At 43.3% G+C, this 22,709-nt stretch overlaps 1 protein-coding gene across 6 annotated transcripts in view; it reads right to left on the bottom strand.

Annotated features, from left to right (window-relative positions):
* Window positions 1-20,283, bottom strand: part of ELAVL4 (ELAV like RNA binding protein 4) — a 74,254-nt gene extending 53,971 nt beyond the window's left edge. For 2 of the 6 annotated variants that reach the window (XM_085231635.1, XM_085231636.1), the window contains exon 1: window positions 6,629-6,760. In XM_085231635.1, coding sequence (XP_085087761.1) covers window positions 6,629-6,745 — 117 coding nt within the window. In that variant the 5' untranslated portion in view covers window positions 6,746-6,760. Of the gene's footprint in view, window positions 1-3,781; window positions 3,977-4,220; window positions 4,322-4,525; window positions 4,690-6,628; window positions 6,761-20,128 lie in introns of those variants that run through there. The other 4 variants (XM_085231638.1, XM_085231639.1, XM_085231640.1 and 1 more) reach the window with 4 other exon arrangements.
* Window positions 20,284-22,709: the final 2,426 nt, after the last annotated feature.

The raw sequence follows: 22,709 nt of genomic DNA, 5'->3' as shown, positions 1-22,709 counted from the left end.
AAAAGAGCAAGGAAATTCATTTGAACGCCCACTTCTTCAACATCTTCACTTGACAGTATCTCAAACATTCCAATGCGCTCAAACATTACATCTAAATCCATATTAAATACTGATTTTACTACAACTAAATCTGTTTTACTTATTAAACTGTAAACATTACCTTCCTTTTCTACAGAGTTCTGCAAAAACGTGTCCTGCTTGTGGAGCTACTTGAAGTCGTACGCTTTTGATAACCAGATGTACGCACAAACAACGCAAGAGTATTACCTTACATAAACACCCTTTCCATTTTCACCCCAATGCCAGCACTTCCTTTAGCATCCATGTGAATGGCACAGAAAGACACACACATGAACAAACAAAACGCATGCATGCTCATCCCTTCCTCCATCCTTTCTGGAAAGGAGAGAAAGAAGGAAAGAAGTGCAGTGGGGGGAAGGGTGCTTTTCCAGAGATAAGCAAATTTTGCAAAATTTGGCCTATCATTTACAGAGGCACCACAGTTTTTATCATCGCTTCACTTGCAAAGAAAACTTTGCACCCACTTCTCCCCCCAAACCCCAATGACATTGAAAAAAATACTGCATTGCAGTATTTGCCAGTGCATCCAAGTGTATCCAGTCAGCTGTCCCACCGACAAACAAATGTACATTTTAATGTGTCCAGGCATGTCAATTAGTTGTCTAGCGGACACAGATTGCCAAAACAGACGAGTAGATTTGTCAAGTTATCTGCATCTCTCTCACTGTAACATCCTCTGCCACTGCCCATTTCTTGCCTGGAGTGCCTGCTGAAATATTTTCAAAGTGCAAGTTACTGAAGAAGACACCAGATTCCCCTGCCAGAATGTGGGATGCAATCAGACTTTATTTCTCCCGAAAAAATCTCGAGGAGCAGAGAGGCTGTAGGTTATGTACCACCAGTACGACAACTGCACGCAGAAGATAACCCGCATTTAATTAATACCCTCACAGCATTTCAAGTAGGAAGGTTGGTGAAAAAGTCATCGTAGCCTAAAAGATGTTTCCAAAAATTAATATATGTGAGATTAACACAACCGGATTTTCTTTCAATAGAGTCAAAATATTTATCAGGAGCAAATAAAGATGAGGAAGACTATTCCAAACCCATTCAAGTGAGATTTTTAAGTACACCCCTTCTAATTCATCCTTTGTCACAACAGCTCGGGCTCACTTTGAGAGCTCAAAAAGGAAAAATTAATAAAGAAGAAGAACGCAGAGGAGGCAAGAAAGGCAGACAACAGCAGAGACATCTGTATCTAACATGGGAACTTGATTAGTAAACTACATGGAGACGGGATTTTTAAACTGATGGCCAGGACTCACACTGCATCAAAACCCAATTCTGAATTTCATCCTTTCTGACTAGATGTTCACCAAGATAGCAGTGGCTTTTTCTTCTTTCCAAAATATGCCTAAACACAGCTGCAATTTCTCCACCTTTTTATTTAAACTGGAAGAGGCTTTACGTTTTTATCTTTCTATAGTAATTCTGAGCAATTTAACTATTAATTTCACTAACCTCACTGCTATTTTCCTATTTGAAGGTCTACAGTGTGATCCCTTACATGCAGAGAGAATGCCACTATGTTGTACAGGCTGTATTCATTAATATCATCCTAAAACAAAGAAAAGAGGAAGACTGAGGCAGGAACACGTGCGCCATAAGACAAGGACCACATTTTTAAATCTTCGTAGAAATACCAAGCTGAACAAAAAATGAAAATGTAAGTGCTAGCTGATGCTCTTAAACAATGCAGCTGTGTATAATAAAGGCACCCTTATTTATTGGCGTGACTAAGTTAACAGATTTAGAACACAGCATCTCTGTTTCAGATGGAAGAAAAATCATTTTACTCACACATACAACTATAATACTTGTCAGAACACATCTCTGCACACGGACAGGCTGTGAAATACACAATTTTACACATGCACACACACCCTCAAGATTTTCCCCCTTTACAATGTAAAGCAGCGCAGCTTTCAGAGGGCCATTCAGCCACTTCTTTACAGAAAGGACTGCAGCAGAAGCAGTACTAAAAACAAAGCAAATCAGAAGGGGGATTTAATTTCTTTTTATTCCTACTCAAATCGAGCACTAACGTCCCTGCTCCGATTTGCATTTGAAGTAATTGTGCACGAGAGAAAAGAAGAAAGTAAGAAATAATCTGAAAACGAAGGCAGAAAGAAAGGCGTGTTCTGTATCCGTGCTCTGCTCCTCTTGTGCCTCCTGATGTGTGATAGATGAGCACGTTCTGGGCAACCACATTTTTATATCTCTTACACTACCGTCTATCGCTCAGTAGCCGCTACGCCGTTTAACGCTCCAGCACCGACTGCCTCGCTTAAAGACGCACTTCTCTATCGCACATTGTTTGCCACCACAATGAGAGCCCATCACCACCAGCAGAATATTCAGCTGCAGTTCCCAAAGTAAAGTTGCCACGCGCAGCCTGCCATTGGAAGTGGCACTGCTACAGCAGATGGAGAATAGACGGTGGCTCAAGGTGGGGCTGGAGACGGAGAGGAAAATAATCCCATTATTTTCGTAAATTCTGCTCAGCGCATAAACGGTAGGATCTGGTGAACTCCCCTGAACTGATTATCCTGCCATATAACCATCTGATTTTGTAAAAATACCAATATCACTTAACACAAAATCACCGCTTAGGGTAAATTCATTCTACCTACTGTTCTCATAGGGACATTTGCTGGAAAATTCTAAGAAATGATTTGCAGAAGCTATCAGCTGTGGGAGTTCACTATTATACCTCTGTCAACTTCATTCAATATAATTTACATTTTTTTTTTTTTATACTGCCTCGCAGGATTCCTTGCCATTTTTTGCACGTACAATTTCACAGCAGGGAGGGGGAAAAAAGAGGAGAAAAAAAAAAGATAACCCTCTTTTGCAAAGGAGAAAGAACAGATGCTTAAAAACAGATTTCTAGAAATCACTGTAAGCCTGAGCCAGAAATGTAATTAACACCTATTTATAAAGAATAATTAAAGTTGTGACTGCCACAAAGAATAGCACAGATAATCGAGGTAGCCCCTGCTTTTTTCTTTTTTTTTTTAGATTTTTTTTTTTTTTTTTTTTTTTTTTTACACTGTTTGCAGTATTCCCACATGATTGCCACCTGCTCCCCCACTCAGCTTCCCCTCTGCTCGTTTCCCCGGCAACCTTTCATTGGCTTTTCCTCCCAGCTATCGCTTTCAGTTCGGCTGCTCAGTCTAATCTTATTTGTTTTACACCCATCAAAACAAGCAGGCAGACAAAGGCAATCCTGTAAGAAAGGGAAAAGACCGCCGCTTTGTTTCCCCGGCCGCGCTCCGTGGCGGCGGCGAGGGGACCGGGCGGGGGTGCATTGTGCGCGGCCCCCCGCCCCCGGGATGCGATCGTGCCATTTTGCACAAGGCGAGCACAAAAGGGGAGAGCGCGGCTCGGGTCCCTCGGCTGCCAGCGCGGGCTAAAAATAGAATTACTATCCGCGCACAGAAATATGGCTTTTTCCCTTCTCCTCGGTACGAAGGAAGAAAAAAAAAAAAAAAAAAGATGCAAAAAGCTCACAGTGCGCGGCCCCCGGCCCCGCGCAGCCCCGCACTACCTGACTCCCCGCGCACGGCCCCACGCGGGGCCACCCGCACCCCCCGCGGCGCTCCCGGCCCGGCGCGGCGCTGCCCATCGCGGTGGCGGCTCCCGAACAAAGAGCCCCGCGCGGTGCGGTGCGGCGGGGCGAGGCGCCGCGCTCACTTACCATCTTCAGGCCATTCCACTCCATCTGGGATCGCCAAGATGGACCCTCAGAGCCCCTCACCGAGTCGGAAGCAAAGAGAGCGTTATGTAAAAGCTGACATTCCTTCTTACAGCGCGGCTGCCCAGCGATGCAACAAAATCGACATAGACTAGGCGCTGCAACACACACAGCCTCCTCCTCTTTTTATGAGGTCATGACAGGAAACTCTTTGAAATACAATATGCAGCATTTACCGAAGCTCATATAAATCACTCGCTTTTAAAATTACCATACCTATTGCGCAGTCCACCAAAAGAAAATTACCAATCTCGAGGCTTTTTTTTTTTGTCCTCCCCTCTCCTCCCCCCCCCCACCCCCCCGAGGATTTCGCATCTCCGAACGCCGCCGTGCACGCACCCCCCGCTCGCACAAAGCCGCCGTCCCCGCGCCCGCCACGCACCGCCCGGCATCAGCGCTCCGCTCCGAGCGTACCGCCGCCACCTCGCAACGAGAGTACATCCTTTATTAAAGGACGCGCAGACATTAAATATGAAAGGGAGGGAGGGAGAGAGGGAGAGAGAGAGAGAGAGAGAGAGAGAGAGGGGGGGGGGAGAGAGAGGGAGAGAGATCATGGACGAGCACAGCAAGCCACCCCCGTGTGAGACAGGCGGAGAGCGATGCACGTTTGGGGAAATCTATGTCAGCCTCTACGTCTACCTCTACAGACACCCGCTGCGCCCCGATCTTAAATCTACCAATACCTACCATAACCATTCTTAATGGCAAATATTGGGTCTTGAAAGGCTTCAACTCTTCTACAGACTGGCTAAGGTTTCGGGGACCTGACTTTTATTGGTATTTTTTAAGATCCACCAAGCACAGTGTGCGCAGCGGGCGCGGGGGGCGCGGGGCGGGCGGTGGGGCCGCGCTGCCCGCTCGCTGCTGGCGCTGCCGCTGCTGGCGCTGCTGCCGCCGGCCCCGCGCCGCGCCCATTTATGGCCCCATCTGTCAGCGGCGCCCGCGCGCTCATTGGCCGCCGCCGCGCGGGGAGGCGTCGCGACATCAGGTGCTATTGAAATGAGCCGCCGCCAGATTGACGGTGTTAATGAGCCGCTGACCTCCGCCCGCCGCGGCACCGGGCGGGGTTCCGAACCGCGCCGCTCGTTAAGGCCCGCGCAGAGGAGGGCCGCGCGGCCCCTCCGCGCCTCTCCCCGCGCCTCTCCCCGCGCCGCCGCCCGGCGGGGAGCAGCGCGCGAGGCCTGCCGTGCGCCCCAACGGCCGCGCCGCAACGCCCCCCGCTCGGGCAGGGGCGGCCCGGCCCTCGGCCGGCATTGTGCTGAGCGGAGCGTGCCCGAGTTCACCACACACACACACACACACCCCCACACACACCCGCGGCCCTCCGCTGACAGAACCGCCGCCCCACGCAGCGCGGCGGGTTAGTGACAGTTCTCACAGAGCAGCGCGTTCGTGTTCCATATTCTGCGATTCCTCGCTCGCAGGTTGGCCGAGCCAGCAAGGCGCGGCATCCTTTCATCGCAACTGACCTGGAGTTCGCACGCACTCCTACTAAAGCGTACTGCTCTACGCACACGCAGGGATCGCCTCATTCCACCATTCGGGCGTTTCTGGCAGCAAAGACGGTCCCTCGCAGTTCAGTACTAAAGGGAGCACTCCCAAGCCTGAGGTAAAAGCGAAGCAGTGGGATGAGCCCACACGGAGCTCCTTCTGAGGAGAAAGAAGGGCACCTCTGTACAAAGCACCACACACACCTTCGAAAATGCCTAACTGGATAACCACCGCTCTAGAAGTTACATTTTCTTTTTCAGTATAGATGTGCCCCCTCGGAGCTGCTCAGCTCAGAGCTGACAGCCGTACATCTCACATTTCTTTCAGTCACACACACGCTCACAGAACACATGAATACAATGTATGAAATACAGTCAGATCACAAAGCTCAGCTCCAAACTGACCCAGCACAGAGAAAAATTACATTTACAAGACATCACACAACCTAGCTGTGTAATGAGTACTGAATTTGATTAAAATAGGAACAATGTGAGGAGGCTGCGGAGGGTTTCTCTCACCATACATCTTTTTGAGCACATTTCTAGCTTGGGAAAAAACTAGCAGAGATTAAACTCGCCTGGAAGATCCGTTTCCTAACTCGAATATTGAGGTGACCCGCTCACCAAACACCGGCATCACAATGCTACGGAGCCACTTTATTACCATACATTTGTGTGCAAATATACATTGAATATTGAAGTTAAATTTGTAATGCAAATTTTTACTTAAGGTCTCTTCTGGGTTAATAACAATTAAAGAAGGAAATCCAGAAATTTTATGCCTTTTCAAGTTCAGCTTACTTCGTTGCTATAAATTGGTTATGCATATCAGAAGATTCAGCCATTTTTCTGAAACAATAATTGCACGCTGCTCTCCTAAAAAATACATCAGCTCTTTCATTTGTCTATAAATCCAGGTGCTCTGCACACCGACCGCGTTCCCCAAAAGCGCCCCACACACAGGCTTTCCGAGGAGCACTAAAACAAACGCTCAACCGTCCTCAGAGGCCTCCCTCCGTAAAGACAAAGGCAGAATCCTATTGTTGAACAAGTCAACCTTATTCTCGTCTTTCCAATAGTACCATTTATCTCTCAGAGTAAGCGCCTGGCCACGGCATCACAGTTGTGACACATTCGTAAAGCATCAAATTCTCAATACAGCCCCTCCAGAATCCACCAGCGAGCATATTTTTAACGCAGTCTTCCATCCCCACAAAACAGAAACTTGTCTTAAACAGCTAATCCAATATCAAAATGAAATCACAGGGTTGTTTCCCACCCCCCCCCTCCCTCTCCTTACCATAAATGAGCAGTTTCTTGACTCATTAATGACAGTTTCCCTTAAAAGAAGTGATCTCATATCACTGAGCCCCTCTCCACCACGCATACATCCCAAAGGTTGCGGGTATCTTAGCATCAGTAGCCGCTAGCAAGCTCTCTCATACAGAGCCCAGATGGACTATACCAGAAGCCAATTCAGCGTTAATAACTACCTACTCTGTGCAGTTTAGAAGCCTTACGTGGCATAATGTCCTAGGCAACAGCAGCCGATTGAAACCGCAAATAAAAGACAACCCAATTCTCCAAAAGCATCAAAAGGAAAAAAATCATAATAAATTCAAGAATGATTTTTTTAATCTCTTACTTCCAGAAGATTAATCTGAAGCCTTCATAAACATAGGAAAAAGGAGAAAAAACAGATGCTGCCCAGAAAAAGTGACAAAATATTACCTCATTATTTAACAAAGCAGCATTAAGCGTCCTGCTGATTTCAAACATCTTGCCACAGATTTTGGTTAAGAGAAAGAATCCTTTGCAAGCCCTCTGTCTGCAAAGGGTTCTTCAATTTTCTTGCGCACAACAGAATAGTCAATATGTTATTTCCCTAGAGTTCGCACATTAAAACATCTAGTCAGTGAGCTGAATTTTCCCCTTATCACACAGTAGACTCCTGTTATATGTACTGCTCTCTTTGCAAGATTAGCCTGCCCCAAACATGGCTGTTGTTTAAACTATTCTTTAAAGTAACAGTTCACTCCATAACCACCAGGTGGGCAGTGTACACAGATTCAAGTAACCATCTTAAAGATTTCTTCTTGGAATCGCTGTAGGTTGTGATATACAGCAGAACCTACAGCATTATACCTATCAAGCAGGAGAAAAAAAAATGCACGTATGTGATTTAAATACATATATACGGTTTGCACTGTTTTGTGCACTTCTCTCTCCAGAAGTAAGCTCAACTAAAAGAAAAAACACCAGAACTTTCAGCATTATTATTTCTTTAAAGAGACCTTAAAATTTATGAAGGACCATTTCTTCCAGCAAAAATGGACTAAATGGTAACACCCAATCAGTTCAGAGAACAAAATGTAATTAGGAGGGAAAACACACCCATTGAAATGGTCCGTACTGCAGAACAAAATTAGCATCAAGTTCAGCGTGACAGCATCTCAGGAATACACAAAATTCAGTGTGTAAATAATTCACATGTGGGTAGAGTCTGTTGGAAAATACTAACTATACCTCCAAGCAAGTTTGCAGACAACTTGATAAGATTATGACATGACGTAGTCTGGCTTAAATTCATTTATGAAACCACTGTTGCATGCATCAAAGCATGTGACTGAAAAAATGTATGGGAAGGACACACTTTTCAACAGTGCATCTCCAAATTGATCAATTCCCCATTCCCATGTCTGGGAGCTTCCCCCCCCCCATTCTTACTTAAGACCAAATAACTCAAGAAATACTTCCATTACTATAGAAAACAAATTTACTCAGTGCTCTACAGCAACACCCAGAGGCCTGAATGAGATCGGGTTCTTTTGCGCTCGGTGCTACACAAACTTTTGAAGTTGTTTCTTACTAAAGGATTTAGAAGCACACTAAGACAGCACAACACAAATGTGGGAGAAGACACAACAAAGATAAATACCAAGCGTCTTTGTGGGCCAGGATGGACAGCTATGAGAATTACGGGATCTCCAGCCACTTCCTACACTAAGGCAGAACGCAAAAGGTTATTTACTGTGGTTAAATAATGGTATGGACCATGGATTCTTTAGAATTTTTACCTAAGAAGTATCACTAATTCTTTCAAACACAGCAATCCTTGCTGAGTAAGTACACACAGAGTAGTGGTTTTCTTTGTTGGCCTTTAACTAATATTAAAGTGATGCAGTAATGACTTAACCTTCTTGAATATGTATTGAGTTTCAAGTCATCCCTTTTTATATGAGGAGAAAGAGGAGAAAGGTTATTTGCATCGATTTCTGTTTGCATGAAATAAGCTTATTTTCTCATTCACCATATGCCTTGAACACTAATTAAAAGTGTCACTTTCTTCTAATGTAAAAGCATAATCATTCAGTAAATAAGTACCCTTGGCTTTCTGGACTTTGTGATAATCTATTTAAGGACTTTTTATTTCCAGGTAACTTCAGTGCTTGAATTACTACATACTCCTCTGATTTAAAGTGAAGTGTTTTATAAACATACATTTCCATCCCCCCAAACAAAAAAAAAAAGTGCATCTTTAAGGCCCCACACTCCTCTTATCCCGAGGCAAATCCATCCAATCAATATGAAACCATTCACATGCCACCATCTGCCAAGCTGTAGAGCAATGTGGCTGGAACAGACCTCTTATAAAGCAGCAGTAGTCTCATTTTCAGTCTATTAGGAAAGCACCAGAGCCCTCGTGCAAGGACACAAAACTCCAGCTCAGCCTCTTTCACACCAGTTCCTCTGTGCACTGCTGCATAACTCCTGTAATTTTGCTGCTAGAGTTTTCATGCTAATCATCAAAGCATGAGGGAGGAGAAAATGATCAGTAACAGTCCTATTTCACTGCAGTACAAAATAAAGAATTCAGTTTAATTCTATCCTAATATGATTACAGCAAACCATTTAAGTGCTGCTGCCTGCGAACTACAGCCTGACATTTCCCATCGCCTCATTTTTCACTCTTCCAGAGGACTGAACATTTACACTTCGAACTGCATTTATTCTTTCTGAAGACATTTCTATCAAAGTTATTCTTTGATCAGAATTAAATATTTTGTCGCTTGACAGATAGGAAGGTGCAGGTGGATGAGGAACAAAGGAGATGCATGTGAGAGTAAGAGATGGATTTGAACTCTAAAGTGATTTAATACAAAACAACAGACTAGGGAAGGACATTACACAATGCAAGCACTAGGGTTTGCCCTATGCAGTAATTCAAGAACCTCCACAGAAAGTCTTCTCTTCAAGCTATCACACATCAACACTATCTTTAACAACACTGAGCTCACACATAGCCTTTTCATCAGCAGATCTCACAGTAAATTAAGAACTCATCCACCACTTACAGCATCGGCAAACTCACTGCATGAGTCTACCTTAAATAAAGCATTAGAAGACTAAGGGAACATATCAGGGCACAGCCACTTATTAACGTACACAAAGAAAGTAGTTCATCTCTTAAAACCATCCACAACATGCCAAGAAAATGGGAGAAGATGCTTGGGAAATTCAGGGATGCAGGAAGTCATGAATCCAAACAGATAAAACTAGGGCCAAACAGCCCATGGCACCTCACTGCAAATCAGACTTCAGCAAAGAGAACAGAACAAAAAAGCAACCAAAAAGCCAGTCCAACAGATCACTCTGAATGAGTACAAGAGTTAGGATACAACAGAGCAGAGGTTTCTCCACCTGCTGCTCCTTGAACAGCTTATTAACTTGTTTATATACATACCAGATTTTTCTTTTTTTTTTTTTCCCCTAAACTGAGTAGTGTTAGAAAACCCAGCAAATAAATCACTTCACCAGCTACCTTGTGGAAATCAAGGGACTGCAATGCTTTTTAGGCAATTGCTCTTTGAGGTTAGTGAATTTATTAGGTGTTCGAAGAGTTGAATTTAAGATCTCACTATAAAAATGTATAAAAATAGTGATAGCCCACAGGCGGAGCACAGCAGTTTTTGACGAGATAGGTGCTGAAACAAGACAACAGTTGTGGTCTGGAACTTTTGTTCCCTTCTTTTATTTGATGAGCGTCTCACAAGGACAAGAACCCATCACTGCCTCCTGTTCTGTCCCTGTTGTGGACCCACCAGCAAACGAACAAGCCCTAGGCTGATGCAACATGCTGCTTATGTGCTGAAGCTGCCCCTGCAGCAGGAAGACTAAACATGCCATGGAAACCCTGTCACCTTTCTAATTGGTGCCAACAATGACAAATCCAAGAGGAGTTCAGGATCTAGCTCCTCAAAAATGCCAGGAGTAAAAAGATGAGATGTAAAAAAAAAAAACAAAAAACACAACCAGGTAGATTTAATACATAAGCCTCCTAAAGAAATCACAATTCAGCTGCTTCTGTACAAGTATGCTATTTAATGTTGCTTGCCCACTTTTCTGTTTTTCCATGCCTTATGAGATGTGTAATTTGGATGCTGCATTGCTGCTCTAAGTATCATACACCAGTTTTCCACAGACGGGTATATTTGCAAATCCCACTGTGGATACTTACGTATGAAGGCTGGGAGACTGGAACAAAGCTCCCAAGGGCACAGCAGAGCACAGAGGTAACAAAATGAGTAGATGTAAATAGCTCTGATCACGAGCAAAGTCTCAGCAATGCACTCAGATTTGGACATGCATGTAGGGCAGTGAATAAACACACATCTAAGAATCTGGTGAAACCCAGGAAACTCGTCCCATGCCAGCTGCACAGGGCTCCTGAGGAGGCAGACAGCCCCGCTAAGGGCCAGGAGGACTGGGACACACAGGAGTGGCACCTGTCCTACACTTCCCACAGCTGGTGTTGGCATCACAGCTCCGCTCTGACTCTCAGCAGACAGACACCTCAGAGACCACAGCATCCCTTAGTCATACTGCTCCTCTTCCCTGGCCAAAATTCAATGCCTTTTAAAGAACCCAGAAGCACTGCACTAAAGTAAGAGGCAGAATATATTCTAGGAAGACATGTTAATAAGAGATAAAGCCAATTCTTTCCTCCCTTCTCCCTTCCTGGCTGCTTTACTTTTGCTTCAGAAATACACAATTCAACACTTTCTTCCCGATATTGTTTCCTTCCTTTTAAAGCTACAGATTTTCAAACTTGGATTCAACAGCAGACATCATGAAATCAGCAGCTTGCTTTGCCATCACTGTGAGCAGAATTCAACCCTATCTACAAAGAGGGTAAACATTTCTACCTGCTGTCAGCTTTGCATAAAAAAAATTTGCAGTTTCAACCAAGCACAAATGAAGAAGTTCTCAAAGATTTATGACTGCATTTTTAAAATGTATTTACTTGTAAATAATGAAAGGACTTAAGACACTGAATAAGTTGAGACTTGCCAGGGAGATTTACAAGAGTTCAGCCATTTTTAATGCACCTATGCATGAGCACAAAAACCCTCACAGAAGTGGAAGCGGGGCCCTTCAACAAGCACTGCCTAGTTTTAGAGAGGCTGATGAATTTGGTTTAGACTCTTCTGTTGCACAGCATTCTATCCACCTTGTACTCAGGCCAAATAATACCAATAAAAACAAAGCTAAAAACCTGAAAGGGGGATTAGTCAGGTGACTTTTCCAAGCTTTGAGACAGTGATCAGAAGAAGATCTGGGGAAGATGTGAGGTGGTTGATAGGGGATCACAAGAGAGGTGTAGCAGGAATCAAAGGAGACCAGCAAGCAGAGTGCAGAAGGGTTACAACTCCTTCAGCCTGCAACTATGCAGGAAAGATATAGAGCCAGGGAAGACAAAAAAATACAGAAACAGTACAAAGAGTTATCCGTTGTCCCAATTTCTTATTAGAACAGCTGGCTCTTGGAGCATTTCAGTAATAGTAGGCAGAATGGAAACTGGTCTTAAAATTTCACATTCAAAAGTTATCAGTTTCAACTGAGTCAGCCCTATCATGCACCTAACAGTAACAGCCATACTACCCAAACCTAAGGGGCTTAAAAGGCAAAAAAAAAACCCAACAAACAAGTCTGAAGTGGCTGAACTAACAAATCAAACTTTTCTTGCAAGTATGAGCATAAGCTCTGGGACACAAGCATCTCTACAGGAAGCTTCTAAACTACACCTATTTTTTAATGCCTTTTATTTTATAGATAGGTAAGTAAGTGTTAAAAACCTGCTTGAAGAGTACCCCAAATCCCAACTCAGAGACAAACGGCTCCATCATGAACATGACTCATATCTCTTTATTGTGCAATCCAGATTCCAGAAGTGACAATTTTATAACCATAACAACAACGCTAAGGTACAGAGAGGCTAAAAGGTGGAGGAAAAATAAAGCAGGCACAGTATTTCAAGATAGGCCAGTAATGATTCTGAACTCTCCATACTGAGACTTGAACAGGAAGAGGTTATAGAAAGGCAACTACAAGAACAGCAAAGAAAAATCACAACAGACTCTTTCTCTCCAGGATTTATGCTGCTCATGTCCTGGGATCTGGATGCCTCTCAGTGGTCTGAAAGACTTCAGTTTTTCCTGCCCAACTTTCACAAACTTTCAAATGCATTTATTACTTTCATCACATTACTTCTTGCACTGTCAGACATATCCTTGCAAATACTTCTCAGCTTCCTTTGAATTAAGGCAGATGAAGAAAACCTATTCCAAATTCATTTATAGCAATAAAAACTTGTCTAAAGGTTTAACTTGCTAATAAAATGACTTGGGTTACAATTCCTAAGTAACACATATGTAGTGCTTGGATTTCCAGGGAAGCCCCAAGAAAAGTATTCCAACCCATCCAATTTATAACTGACAGGACAGCAACAAATTGCATCAGAACAGCTGCTCTGGAAAGCTACCCAGCTACAGGCCATCTCCCTGCAATTTAGAGAGTATTTCACTCCATCACTTGAACACATTTATATGCTTCCAAGCAGTTTTCCTGATGTTTTACAAGGATTCCCCAATGCAACAACAAACAATCTTTCTTTTAATAATATCATGGGATGCATTGTAACCCGCATCTAGGGACACCCCACTCTGCTCAGGTAAAGCTTAGTTGCTCTTCTAACATTGAAGAAAAAAAGAAATTTAAACTTGCCCAATAAAGTTTTTAATTTTACCATTTTCCATAGCCTCAGTGCCAACAGTAGCATGCATCAAGAAAGCAATCTCTTGGAAAGTATTTCAAGAGAGCTCAAGTAACCTGCATACACCTAGTGAACAAAGAACACATTTCCTCTGTTAAACCATGACAAATGAGACTTACTCTTGCCTTTTCACCTTCCATCTACCACTGGCTATAGCACAGAGGCTTCAACGCTACCAGCACAGAACGCTGTGTCTCCTCACACCCAGATTGCTTGAGGTACAAATCTTGCCCCACTGACATCAGTTCACAACTCCAGTCTTCACCATCAAGACACACCACATACACTGCCATAATGCCACAGGCTATGCAAACACCCATGATGGAGATCACACACTGCACACATTGCTGACAGACGTGAAACTTCCCAAAGCAACAAACTCTGGAATCCCATCACTCGCTTTTCCCTGTGGAAAGCAGGGCCAACCTTTTTGTTGTATCGTAAGATCATAACAGTAATTTATTAAAAGAATCTGTCAGAACTAGACACTACTGCATGTTTACTAAGCTTTTAAGTAATGAATGAAGGAAAAACATCTGACAGATACATCACATCAACTACACAAACCAAAATAAAAAGATACTAAAAATGCTGTTGAAGACAACATGTAAAAGTAAACACTAATATCCTGCTCCAAGTGTTTCCACAAGACTGACAGAAACAGTTTTAAAAATACTGCAAGCGTAATGAAGGTTCTACTTTATTCAGATCCCAGAAAAACTACAGTTTCTACACAAGAGATTGCTTGTAAGGCTCAGATTAAGACAGACAGGCCAGATGCTCTGCAGTGCCTAATTCACCCATCAGCACTTTACTATCCTGTCCACAAACTCAGCTTAACCATTCTGTTAACAGGTGACCACTGAGTGCCACATCTGACAGGTTAACAGCACAAAGGAAGCAGCATGTGGTATGGGACTTCCATTGAGTGACAAAAGAATCCCCAAAGCATCATTCAGTGCTAGATAAGCAACACGATCTGGCAAAATTTCAGCCAGGTTTCCAGGCGGATGATCTGCAGAGAGCAGCATCAGGTTCAGAGAAAACTTCAGCAGGAAAGCTTCAGATTCAGAAAGCTACAGCTCCTGAGCCTCCCCTACCTCACTCCTCAGACTCTTCTTTGTCTTCAAGAGGGGACAGGAAAAGCTGTGACCCCGGGAACACCTTTCAGGAGGTATGGCTGGTACTTCTGATGTCATTGTGAACACCTAAAGGGCAGATAAGTGAAATCCATGCACAGAGCCAAGAAGTACATGTCTGTGCTACACTGCAGCATCCCATTATTACAGATGATTTCTTTGAACTCCTGTTTCATAAAGAGTAGTTAGTTCTGGGTGCTAATAACCCTGATTCAGAACTCTACTCAGCAATGTACTCATTAGCTAGACCATCTGTGTAAAGGGAACAACCTACGCTGTCACAGCACACAGAGCCTGGGGCTGACCTTAATATCTTCCCCCACATACCAGCAGAGGACAAGAGAGAAGCCTGGCATCAGTTTCATCCTTTCCTCTACTGAAGGAAGATGTCTGGGCTAGCAAGCAAGCTTCACACCCCTGAGGTCACACTGCCAGCTGTGGGAAATGCACTGTAGCAACTCCTTTCTCTACAGTCCTGGTGGTAAGGTGGGAAATTTGGCTGCCCTGTTAGTGTTAAGACATGACAGGACTCTGACTTAATAATGAGAGACTTTACAAGCTATGTGAAATAGGCCTCCTGACACTATTCACAGCCACTGTGAGTTAGCTGATGGACTGGAAAGCACCCAGCGTGACATGGAACTGCAAAGTCTACAGCATTTGTTGCTTTTCATCTTCTTGTTCCTTCCTCTGTATCATAAATCTACCTGCAAGGACAAGCTACCACAAACTGCACAGCAGGCTCTTCTGCAGGTTCTTCCTACCTGCATGCAAGTCAACCTCAAGACTCAGACCAAACCACTTGGGTGATCCATCAGTGCAGGAACAGTCTTCCCATACACAGCTTGAAGGACAACAGAACAGTGAGGACAATCCAAAAGCAAGTGAAACTGCAAGTTCAGATTTTGTCCTTTTCAAAGCAACTTAATTCTTCTGGAACCTGCTTTACTCATCAAGAAGTTTCACAAAGCTGGTATCAGCTTAGCATCTTTGAAACTCCCACCTTTCTGTCATTCATTCCAGACAGGCCAAGGGGTTAGAAAGCCATCAAGCACAGAACATATGACAAATAAACAAGCAGGACAGAGTAAGGACTTTTCTTAGAAAACTAAGATTAAAAAAAATCACCAACAAAAACTATTTGAAAACACATCCACTTGAATGAGGAATGGTTTTATGTTACTGGCAAGTGACAGACCTGGAAACAGGAGTCTCAAGTACATGACTGGATTCATATAAACACTTTTTAAACAGAGCTTGCTAGCCTCCCATCTATAAACAGCAACAACCTCTAGCAAAGCCACTAGTACTCAATACTACACTGCAGCATAACCTGATTTGGGACAACCAAGCCCTACATACCCAAAGCAGCCAAAACCAAGTGCTCTGCAGATGCCCAGGAAACTGGGATCACCCAGGCATTGGCTAACTTGCAATATTCCTCAACAAACTGAACCAGATTAGCTGGGGATATTATTATTTCCACAAAACAGCATGCACAAGGTGAGTAAATCTTCACAGCTAGACATAAAACAGTGTTTAGCATCCTGCACCTGGTCAAAGAACATGCCTAGAAGAATGAGGTTTTGAGGTCTTAGTGGGCAATGCGCACAGGAGATAAGCAAGCCTTCCTTGCCCCAAGGGCTCCAGACCTTCTCTTTTGGACCTAGCAAGCCTCTCCAATAACAGTGCTCCTACTAAATTATGACAGTTTTGATATACCTTGGAGGATTGGAGTTCTACATTATCAGTGAGCTCAACCAAAGGTAACCTCACATGGGCTGCTGCAACTAGAAAGGATGTCAAAGTGCATGAACTGGGGTGTGAAAACACTCAGTACAAATTTGCAATTATACCTTCTAAGCACAAATAAAGACAAAAAGGGTACAGAGTGAACAGGCTTGCAGGGAAGATTAAAATCCACTATTTACATCCTACCCTCAAGGAAGCATCAGCAGTTACATATTTTTTTATAGCAGGCCAGTGCACCTAGCTGAAAACTAGAAATAAAGGGTAACTTAAATAATAAGATGCAAGGATTATACATTGCAAGGAAGTATGGAGGACAACGGTTCAAATAAAGTCAACCCTGTTGGAAATAGTGCATGAAATCCCAGAAGTGACAAAACTACCAGTCAGTGAAGAAGATGAAAGGAACCAAGTGGAAGAAATCAATCAAGAAGAAAGATTTTTCTCCTTTTTTAAAAGGCAGGCAAGGGGCTAGATAACATAAGCGGACACACATGCAAAAAGAAACCCCACAACATTAGCTGTGAGTACAGCAAATGATAAATTTGATAATAAACTTAGACACAGGAACAGATTTGCTTCAAACTTAGGAATGACAGCAAGCATTGAGGGGTGCAAACAATTTTTCTTGCACTGGAAAAGAAAATTGTTCTAATGCAAATGGATGAGCTGATTAACAAAGCTTGCAGAGTCTGTTGTGAAAGACGGGTGAATGGAGAGAACCCGAGGGAGACACTAAGAGCACGTAAACCAAATCAGGGAGCAGCTGACTGCATTTAGAAGGAAGCAGCTATAGGAGCACTTAGAAACACGAAAACAAGAATATGACCTAGGCACAGTAAACATGCTGAAGTGGATGGGAATAGAAGGCATCTGTTCATTGTATTCTTGAACTGGAAAAGTATCAGTGTAGTTTCACAAATACCATTTGTTATTATTACTTTTGACAATCAGGAGGAGGTAGGGGATTATTAGAGCTATTATTTTTTACTGAATTCTTAAAAACTTATTTGGAAGCTATATTTACTTTTTCCAACACTAAAACCAACTGTTGAAGAGGGGGAAAAACCCTTAATTTATGGAAATCCCAAACTCACTCTCCCATGCATTAACTTCACATCATTACTAGGACAAAGGCTACATATTTTCTCTATTGTGAGGATATACAAGCATTTTTTTTCTTGAAAAATAGTTTACTACATCATTGAAATTGCAGAAGCATCTGTGCACTTTGGGGACTTCAAACATTGCATCAATTATCTGAATAAATAATGAAAAGACACTGTGAATAAAGTGTTCCATCAAGCCCCGTTCACAAGTCAATTGCTTTTTGAGTCTAGTAATATATTGTAATATTTATATGTTATTCCATTTTACAGGAGGTTAGGAGTTTTCTGTGCTTCTGTGCTATAGTTACTACAGTTTGGGGACAAAAACTGCTAGAATACAAAAGGCTACAGGAAGCATAACACACACTTAGATCCTGCACTGCAAAAATCTCTTTCCATACTAAAACCAAACAAAGGAAGCATCAAAACTCCAACTGGAAGCAAAGGGACACACCAAGTCCCACCAGCAGGTCAGGCCAGTGACCAGCACTTAATGCTTTAAAATTGCGTCCCTGTCAAGCAGCACTCGGTCAGGGCAGAGCACGAATGCCTGTTTGTTGAGCTGTCGTTTCCAAAGAGTCTCTGGCTGGCACCTGGAAACAGCACAAGCATAAGGCTGATTATCATTTCTGTAACCCCAGAGGAAAACGATCAGGCAAGATGTTTGAGTAAGAGCAATGCTGTTCGAAGGCAGCATTCATAAACAGAACAAAGACTAAACAAAAAGCTAAACAAGTACATCATAATTAACAACAACCACCAAACTTTTAATTAAGATACGCAAGAAAAATCAAGGAGAGCTAATTAAAAAACACAAGCGTATATACTTCCTTAGAAAAATCTGAATTGGTACTGCAAAGCAAACAGGCTAATTGTAAGTGATCACAATTATTTTGTCACTGTTACACAGCTTAGGCACGATTTTTCAGCCTGCCGTTTTAATCCTGATCTTGTTTGTACTTCCCTGTTCTCTGATGTAAGATTCTCCCAGCCAAATTCTCCCAAAACTGAGCAAAACTGAAGAACACGCCACAGAAACTTAACTTCACACAGCAGGCCTATTTTGTAATTAGTCTGAGGCACTCTTTCCTGCCTAGGACAGTATTATTCTCACAAGGCCAGAATTCTAATTACGGTGCACTCCCCCTATTCACTCTGAACAAACCCAGAGCTCACAGAAATGGGTCCTGATGCACAGCCACATTAGGGCCACTGCACTCCACCTGCTCTTATATCCAAGGCTGCCAGACCAATGTAAAAAATATGATGCAATTTCATGTATTTATCTGGTAGGTACGAACTTTCCTTAAGGCTAAAAAAGAAGTTACAGATAATAGTAATCTAACTGACATTATTAAGGTTTCACTACTTTTCTCATGTAGTATCTTTCCATAGAAATACATCCACTTGGATTACTAATCCAATTCTTCAAAATGGTACCAGGCCAATCTGAACACTACCAGGTAGTTAACGCTGTCAGAAACGTGCCAAGAACGCCGACAGAGTTAAAGAACTTATTTGCTACATATCTATTCCCAGAAAATTGAAGTTTAATATAGAAAAAAGCTATAATAACCTCAAATATGCCTAGGAAAAAATAAAAACAGGTACAAAAAGGAATTACCACACAAAATGCCAGAACGCCAACACCAAGATGATTTACAACTAACAGCCTCCACGTCCCCCCAGAGCAGCGTAGAAATGAATCTATCACCCTACCAAGACCAGTGCAGCTGAGAAAAAAAACTATCTTTTAAAGTTCTTTCTGTGCCAAAATCATACTTTTTGAAACTCTTAAAATGTCTTACATACAATAGGAATTGACAGGCCAATGGAAGTCACGTGCAGTTGGTGAGGGAAAAGGCTCATTCCTGCACGAAGGCCTTGTTGCCTGCACAGCCATAAGCCTCATCTCCTAATCAGTCTATTTTTTTAAAACCCAAGCCTTAATTGAATTAATTTGCTACGACTTCTTCTCTTGCTTTCCCCTAAAAAAACTCCAAACATTAACAACCAAATAAATGCCACAACACTTTAACACCTCTGAACGCTACCTGGCATACAAATTTGATTTACTTCTCGTTGTTTCAGCACCCCCACCACCCACACATCGCTCAGCACAGGTGATGAACTCACACTGAATGCCCACGGGGTTCTGCTTTGACCACGCCGCAGGTTGCTCCCCACAGCCCCCAGCACCGCACTCCTCACAGTGCCCTTCAAGGTGCTTTAAACAAATAAATAAATGTGAACGGCTTAAAAAAAAAAAAGCTTACTTTAAAGATCCTAACCGTTTTCTTAACCTCGAGCAGACAGGTGCTGGCACAACAGCCTCACCCGCACCTGTGCAGTACTGCAGCACGTGCTGGGGCAGCAGGCGCAAATGAGCAGCCACTTTTAACACATTACTTGCACTGACTCACCGCAAAACAAACTGAAATACTTGCAAAGTTCACTCTTTTCCCCCGTTTATATGCAATATCGCAATAAGCAACACTGCTGAGCATGAAGCGACCTGCTAAGACCTTAATTAATTGCAGCCCTCTCCCACCTTCCCCCATCCCACAAAGAAAAGTTCAGAAAACTCCCCGAATCCATTTTTCAGCCCTACTTTATAAGCCCCCCCCCGACCCCGCAGGACCCCCACACTGTGCTCCCCCCCACCCCGCAGCCCCCATCCCGCGCCTCACCGCGCGGTGCACGCGCATCTTCCGCCACGGGTTGCAGGAGGCGCGGAGTCGGCGGCCCGAGCAGCGCGTGCGACGGTGGCTGCGGCGGCACGTGGCGGCTGCGGGGTCTCCCGCGCTGCAAAGCGGGGCGGGACGCGGCACTACGCAGCGGCGTGAAGCGGCGCCGCCATCTTGTCGGCGGCAGCGCCCGGCGGATTAGGGGTTGGGGGAGCGGGGATGGGCTTTTTATCTCGGCAGGCGCTGCGGGGAGTCGGCTCCGTGCTCGGCGGCGGCGGCAGCCGGGAGAGCTGTAGGGCGGCCGGGGTGGGGAGGGGAGGGAAGCCCGCGTGGCTCGGTGAGCCCCGGGCGGGGTGAGCCCGGAGGTGGGTGCCTGAAGGGAAGAACCGAGCCGGGGTAACGTACCCAGCGGGTGTGCAGACTCTGCTCCCTCCCGGGGCCGCGACGCATCCAGGTGCCTCGCGGAGTGGAGCTGGAAATAAATGAAAGGCAGCCGGTGGGACGCGGTGCGTGCAGACCCCTGCCTGGGGGTGCTTCCTTGCCGCCAGTGACCTCCTCCGATAAAGATGTACAAAGAAGAATTTTGAGCAGGTTAAAAAGCCTCTTTTTCAATCAATGCTCAAGGAACGGATAAGATGATGTGACACAAATGTATGATCGTGTGCCACAAATAGAACATTGTGGGAAGCTTTCCCTTAAACATAAGCTTTGTCCTATATTTTTTCAAACAGTTTATTTCCTTGCAGTGTAGGTCATTCTTAACATTAGGCTAAATTTAGCCGAAGATGCACCAACAGCAGAGACAGACCGCCTCGGAAGCTGAGCGGGCTGCAGGCTGACTGCTGGCCTGGGCAGGGGGCTGGCTGCAAACCCTTCGCTTTTTTAGTGCTTTTTCTCTGCAGCTCGATTAGGGGTAATAAAGCCGCAGCTATTTAAATAAAATATCTCTAGAAAACTAAAAGTTTACAGTGTGGTTTGTGTGGTACACTCGTGTTGCAAGCCTGAATGCAACCTGCATTAATTTCAAGGGTATTTCTACCACATAGCGAGGGAAGACTGTCGCCCTAACATCTCAGGGCTTTTGAAGATCTGTACCTGGGACTTCAAAACAGAGGCCTAATCTCTGCTTCCACTAAGGATGGCAGAATTTGTACTTGTTTATGGACTTTGATTTTCAGTTCTTTGTGTATAAATTTAGCTGTGGGCGGGGTATCCTCGGCCAGATTTTTCCGTATTTGCTATACATAACAGAATGACAGAAAGACATACATGATTCTGTGTTAGATTGACAATGAATTGCATTTGCTAGCAAATACTGGATCAGATCCATCTGTTTCAGAAATTAGCATAGCAGCAATTTGTTTGTTTGGCTTCATCTGTCTATTAGTTTGGTCAGAATCCTCATTTTAGAGACAAACTAGCACATACAGAAAGGACCTGTGATATTGTCTGTACAGGCATCCTATGAAACAAATTATTCTAAAAAATGAGGTTATGAAATGCAATTACCAGAAAAGTAGACAGAGCTAAATTAAGATTTCTTCCTTTTTTTTTCTTTCTTTTTTTTCTTTTTTTTTTTCTGGAAACTTTTTTTTTCTTTTTTTTTTTGTTAGTGCATTCTAGCAGTCTTAATATATGAGAAATGTCATATCCCTAAGCAGTATGCTGGTAGCAAAATACTTCTCTCAAACCTAAGTTGTGTTGCTGTACTTGTAGATACTCCGCACCTTTTCTTTTGGTATATTTTGACAGAATTAAGGAGATCCTTCCTGACTCGCAGCCTCTACAGCCATCTTTCAAGGTGGTATTGATATTCTTAAAAATTGAGAAGTCCATTTTCAAACAAGGACATAGTCCATTAAAAGATATCACCTAATGAGACCACAACTTTTCTAAAACCATTTCATTCTAAAGTCCTATATGCCTAAATTAAATTACAACTTTTAGAAAGATGTGCTGTTTTTTTTTTTTAATTTACAGTATATTGAATCTGCACTTTTCCGTATTTCAGTTGTTTCCAATGATTTATTAGATTATTGAAAAAAATATTTAAAAACTATACTAAATATTGGTTACAATGCAAGTGTATCTCCACAAGCGTAGAAAAAGGTCTGCATCACACAGTTAATGATCCTTGTGTGATATTTCCTTGCTGATACGAGTCTGGATTCATAGGATATTCCTAACTGTCTTTTAAAACTATAATAGTAAATAGTGCTAAGAAAGTCTTCTGTAATCTTCAGAGTACAGACTGAAATTTATTCTAAAAAAGACAAATCTACGTAGGTCTGTTCAAATACGAAGAAACGTGGATTGTTATCAATATGTTTCTTACAAATGAATAGTGCTAATATATTTTTTAACTACGTAGTATGCAGAGTAGATTTACTTCATTCTCATGTCACTTCATTTCTTAGTTACATATCAAAGCCACCAACAAAAACGCCTTCTAAAATAAGAACTTACGTTTCTCCTTCAGAAAAATGAGTCCTATGTTGTAGGCAATGAAAATGCTGTGTAGTCTCAACTCAGAGGCTGTGAGGGCTCATTCTACACAGGAATTAGGAAAGCACCTGTGTTGCTT

Source organism: Meleagris gallopavo, chromosome 10, assembly GCF_905368555.1.
Source record: "Meleagris gallopavo chromosome 10, MGAL_WU_HG_1.1, whole genome shotgun sequence".
Taxonomy (NCBI): Eukaryota; Metazoa; Chordata; class Aves; order Galliformes; family Phasianidae; genus Meleagris; species Meleagris gallopavo.
Note: the sequence above shows the minus strand (reverse complement) of the source record. Positions and strands in the feature narration are given on the sequence as shown.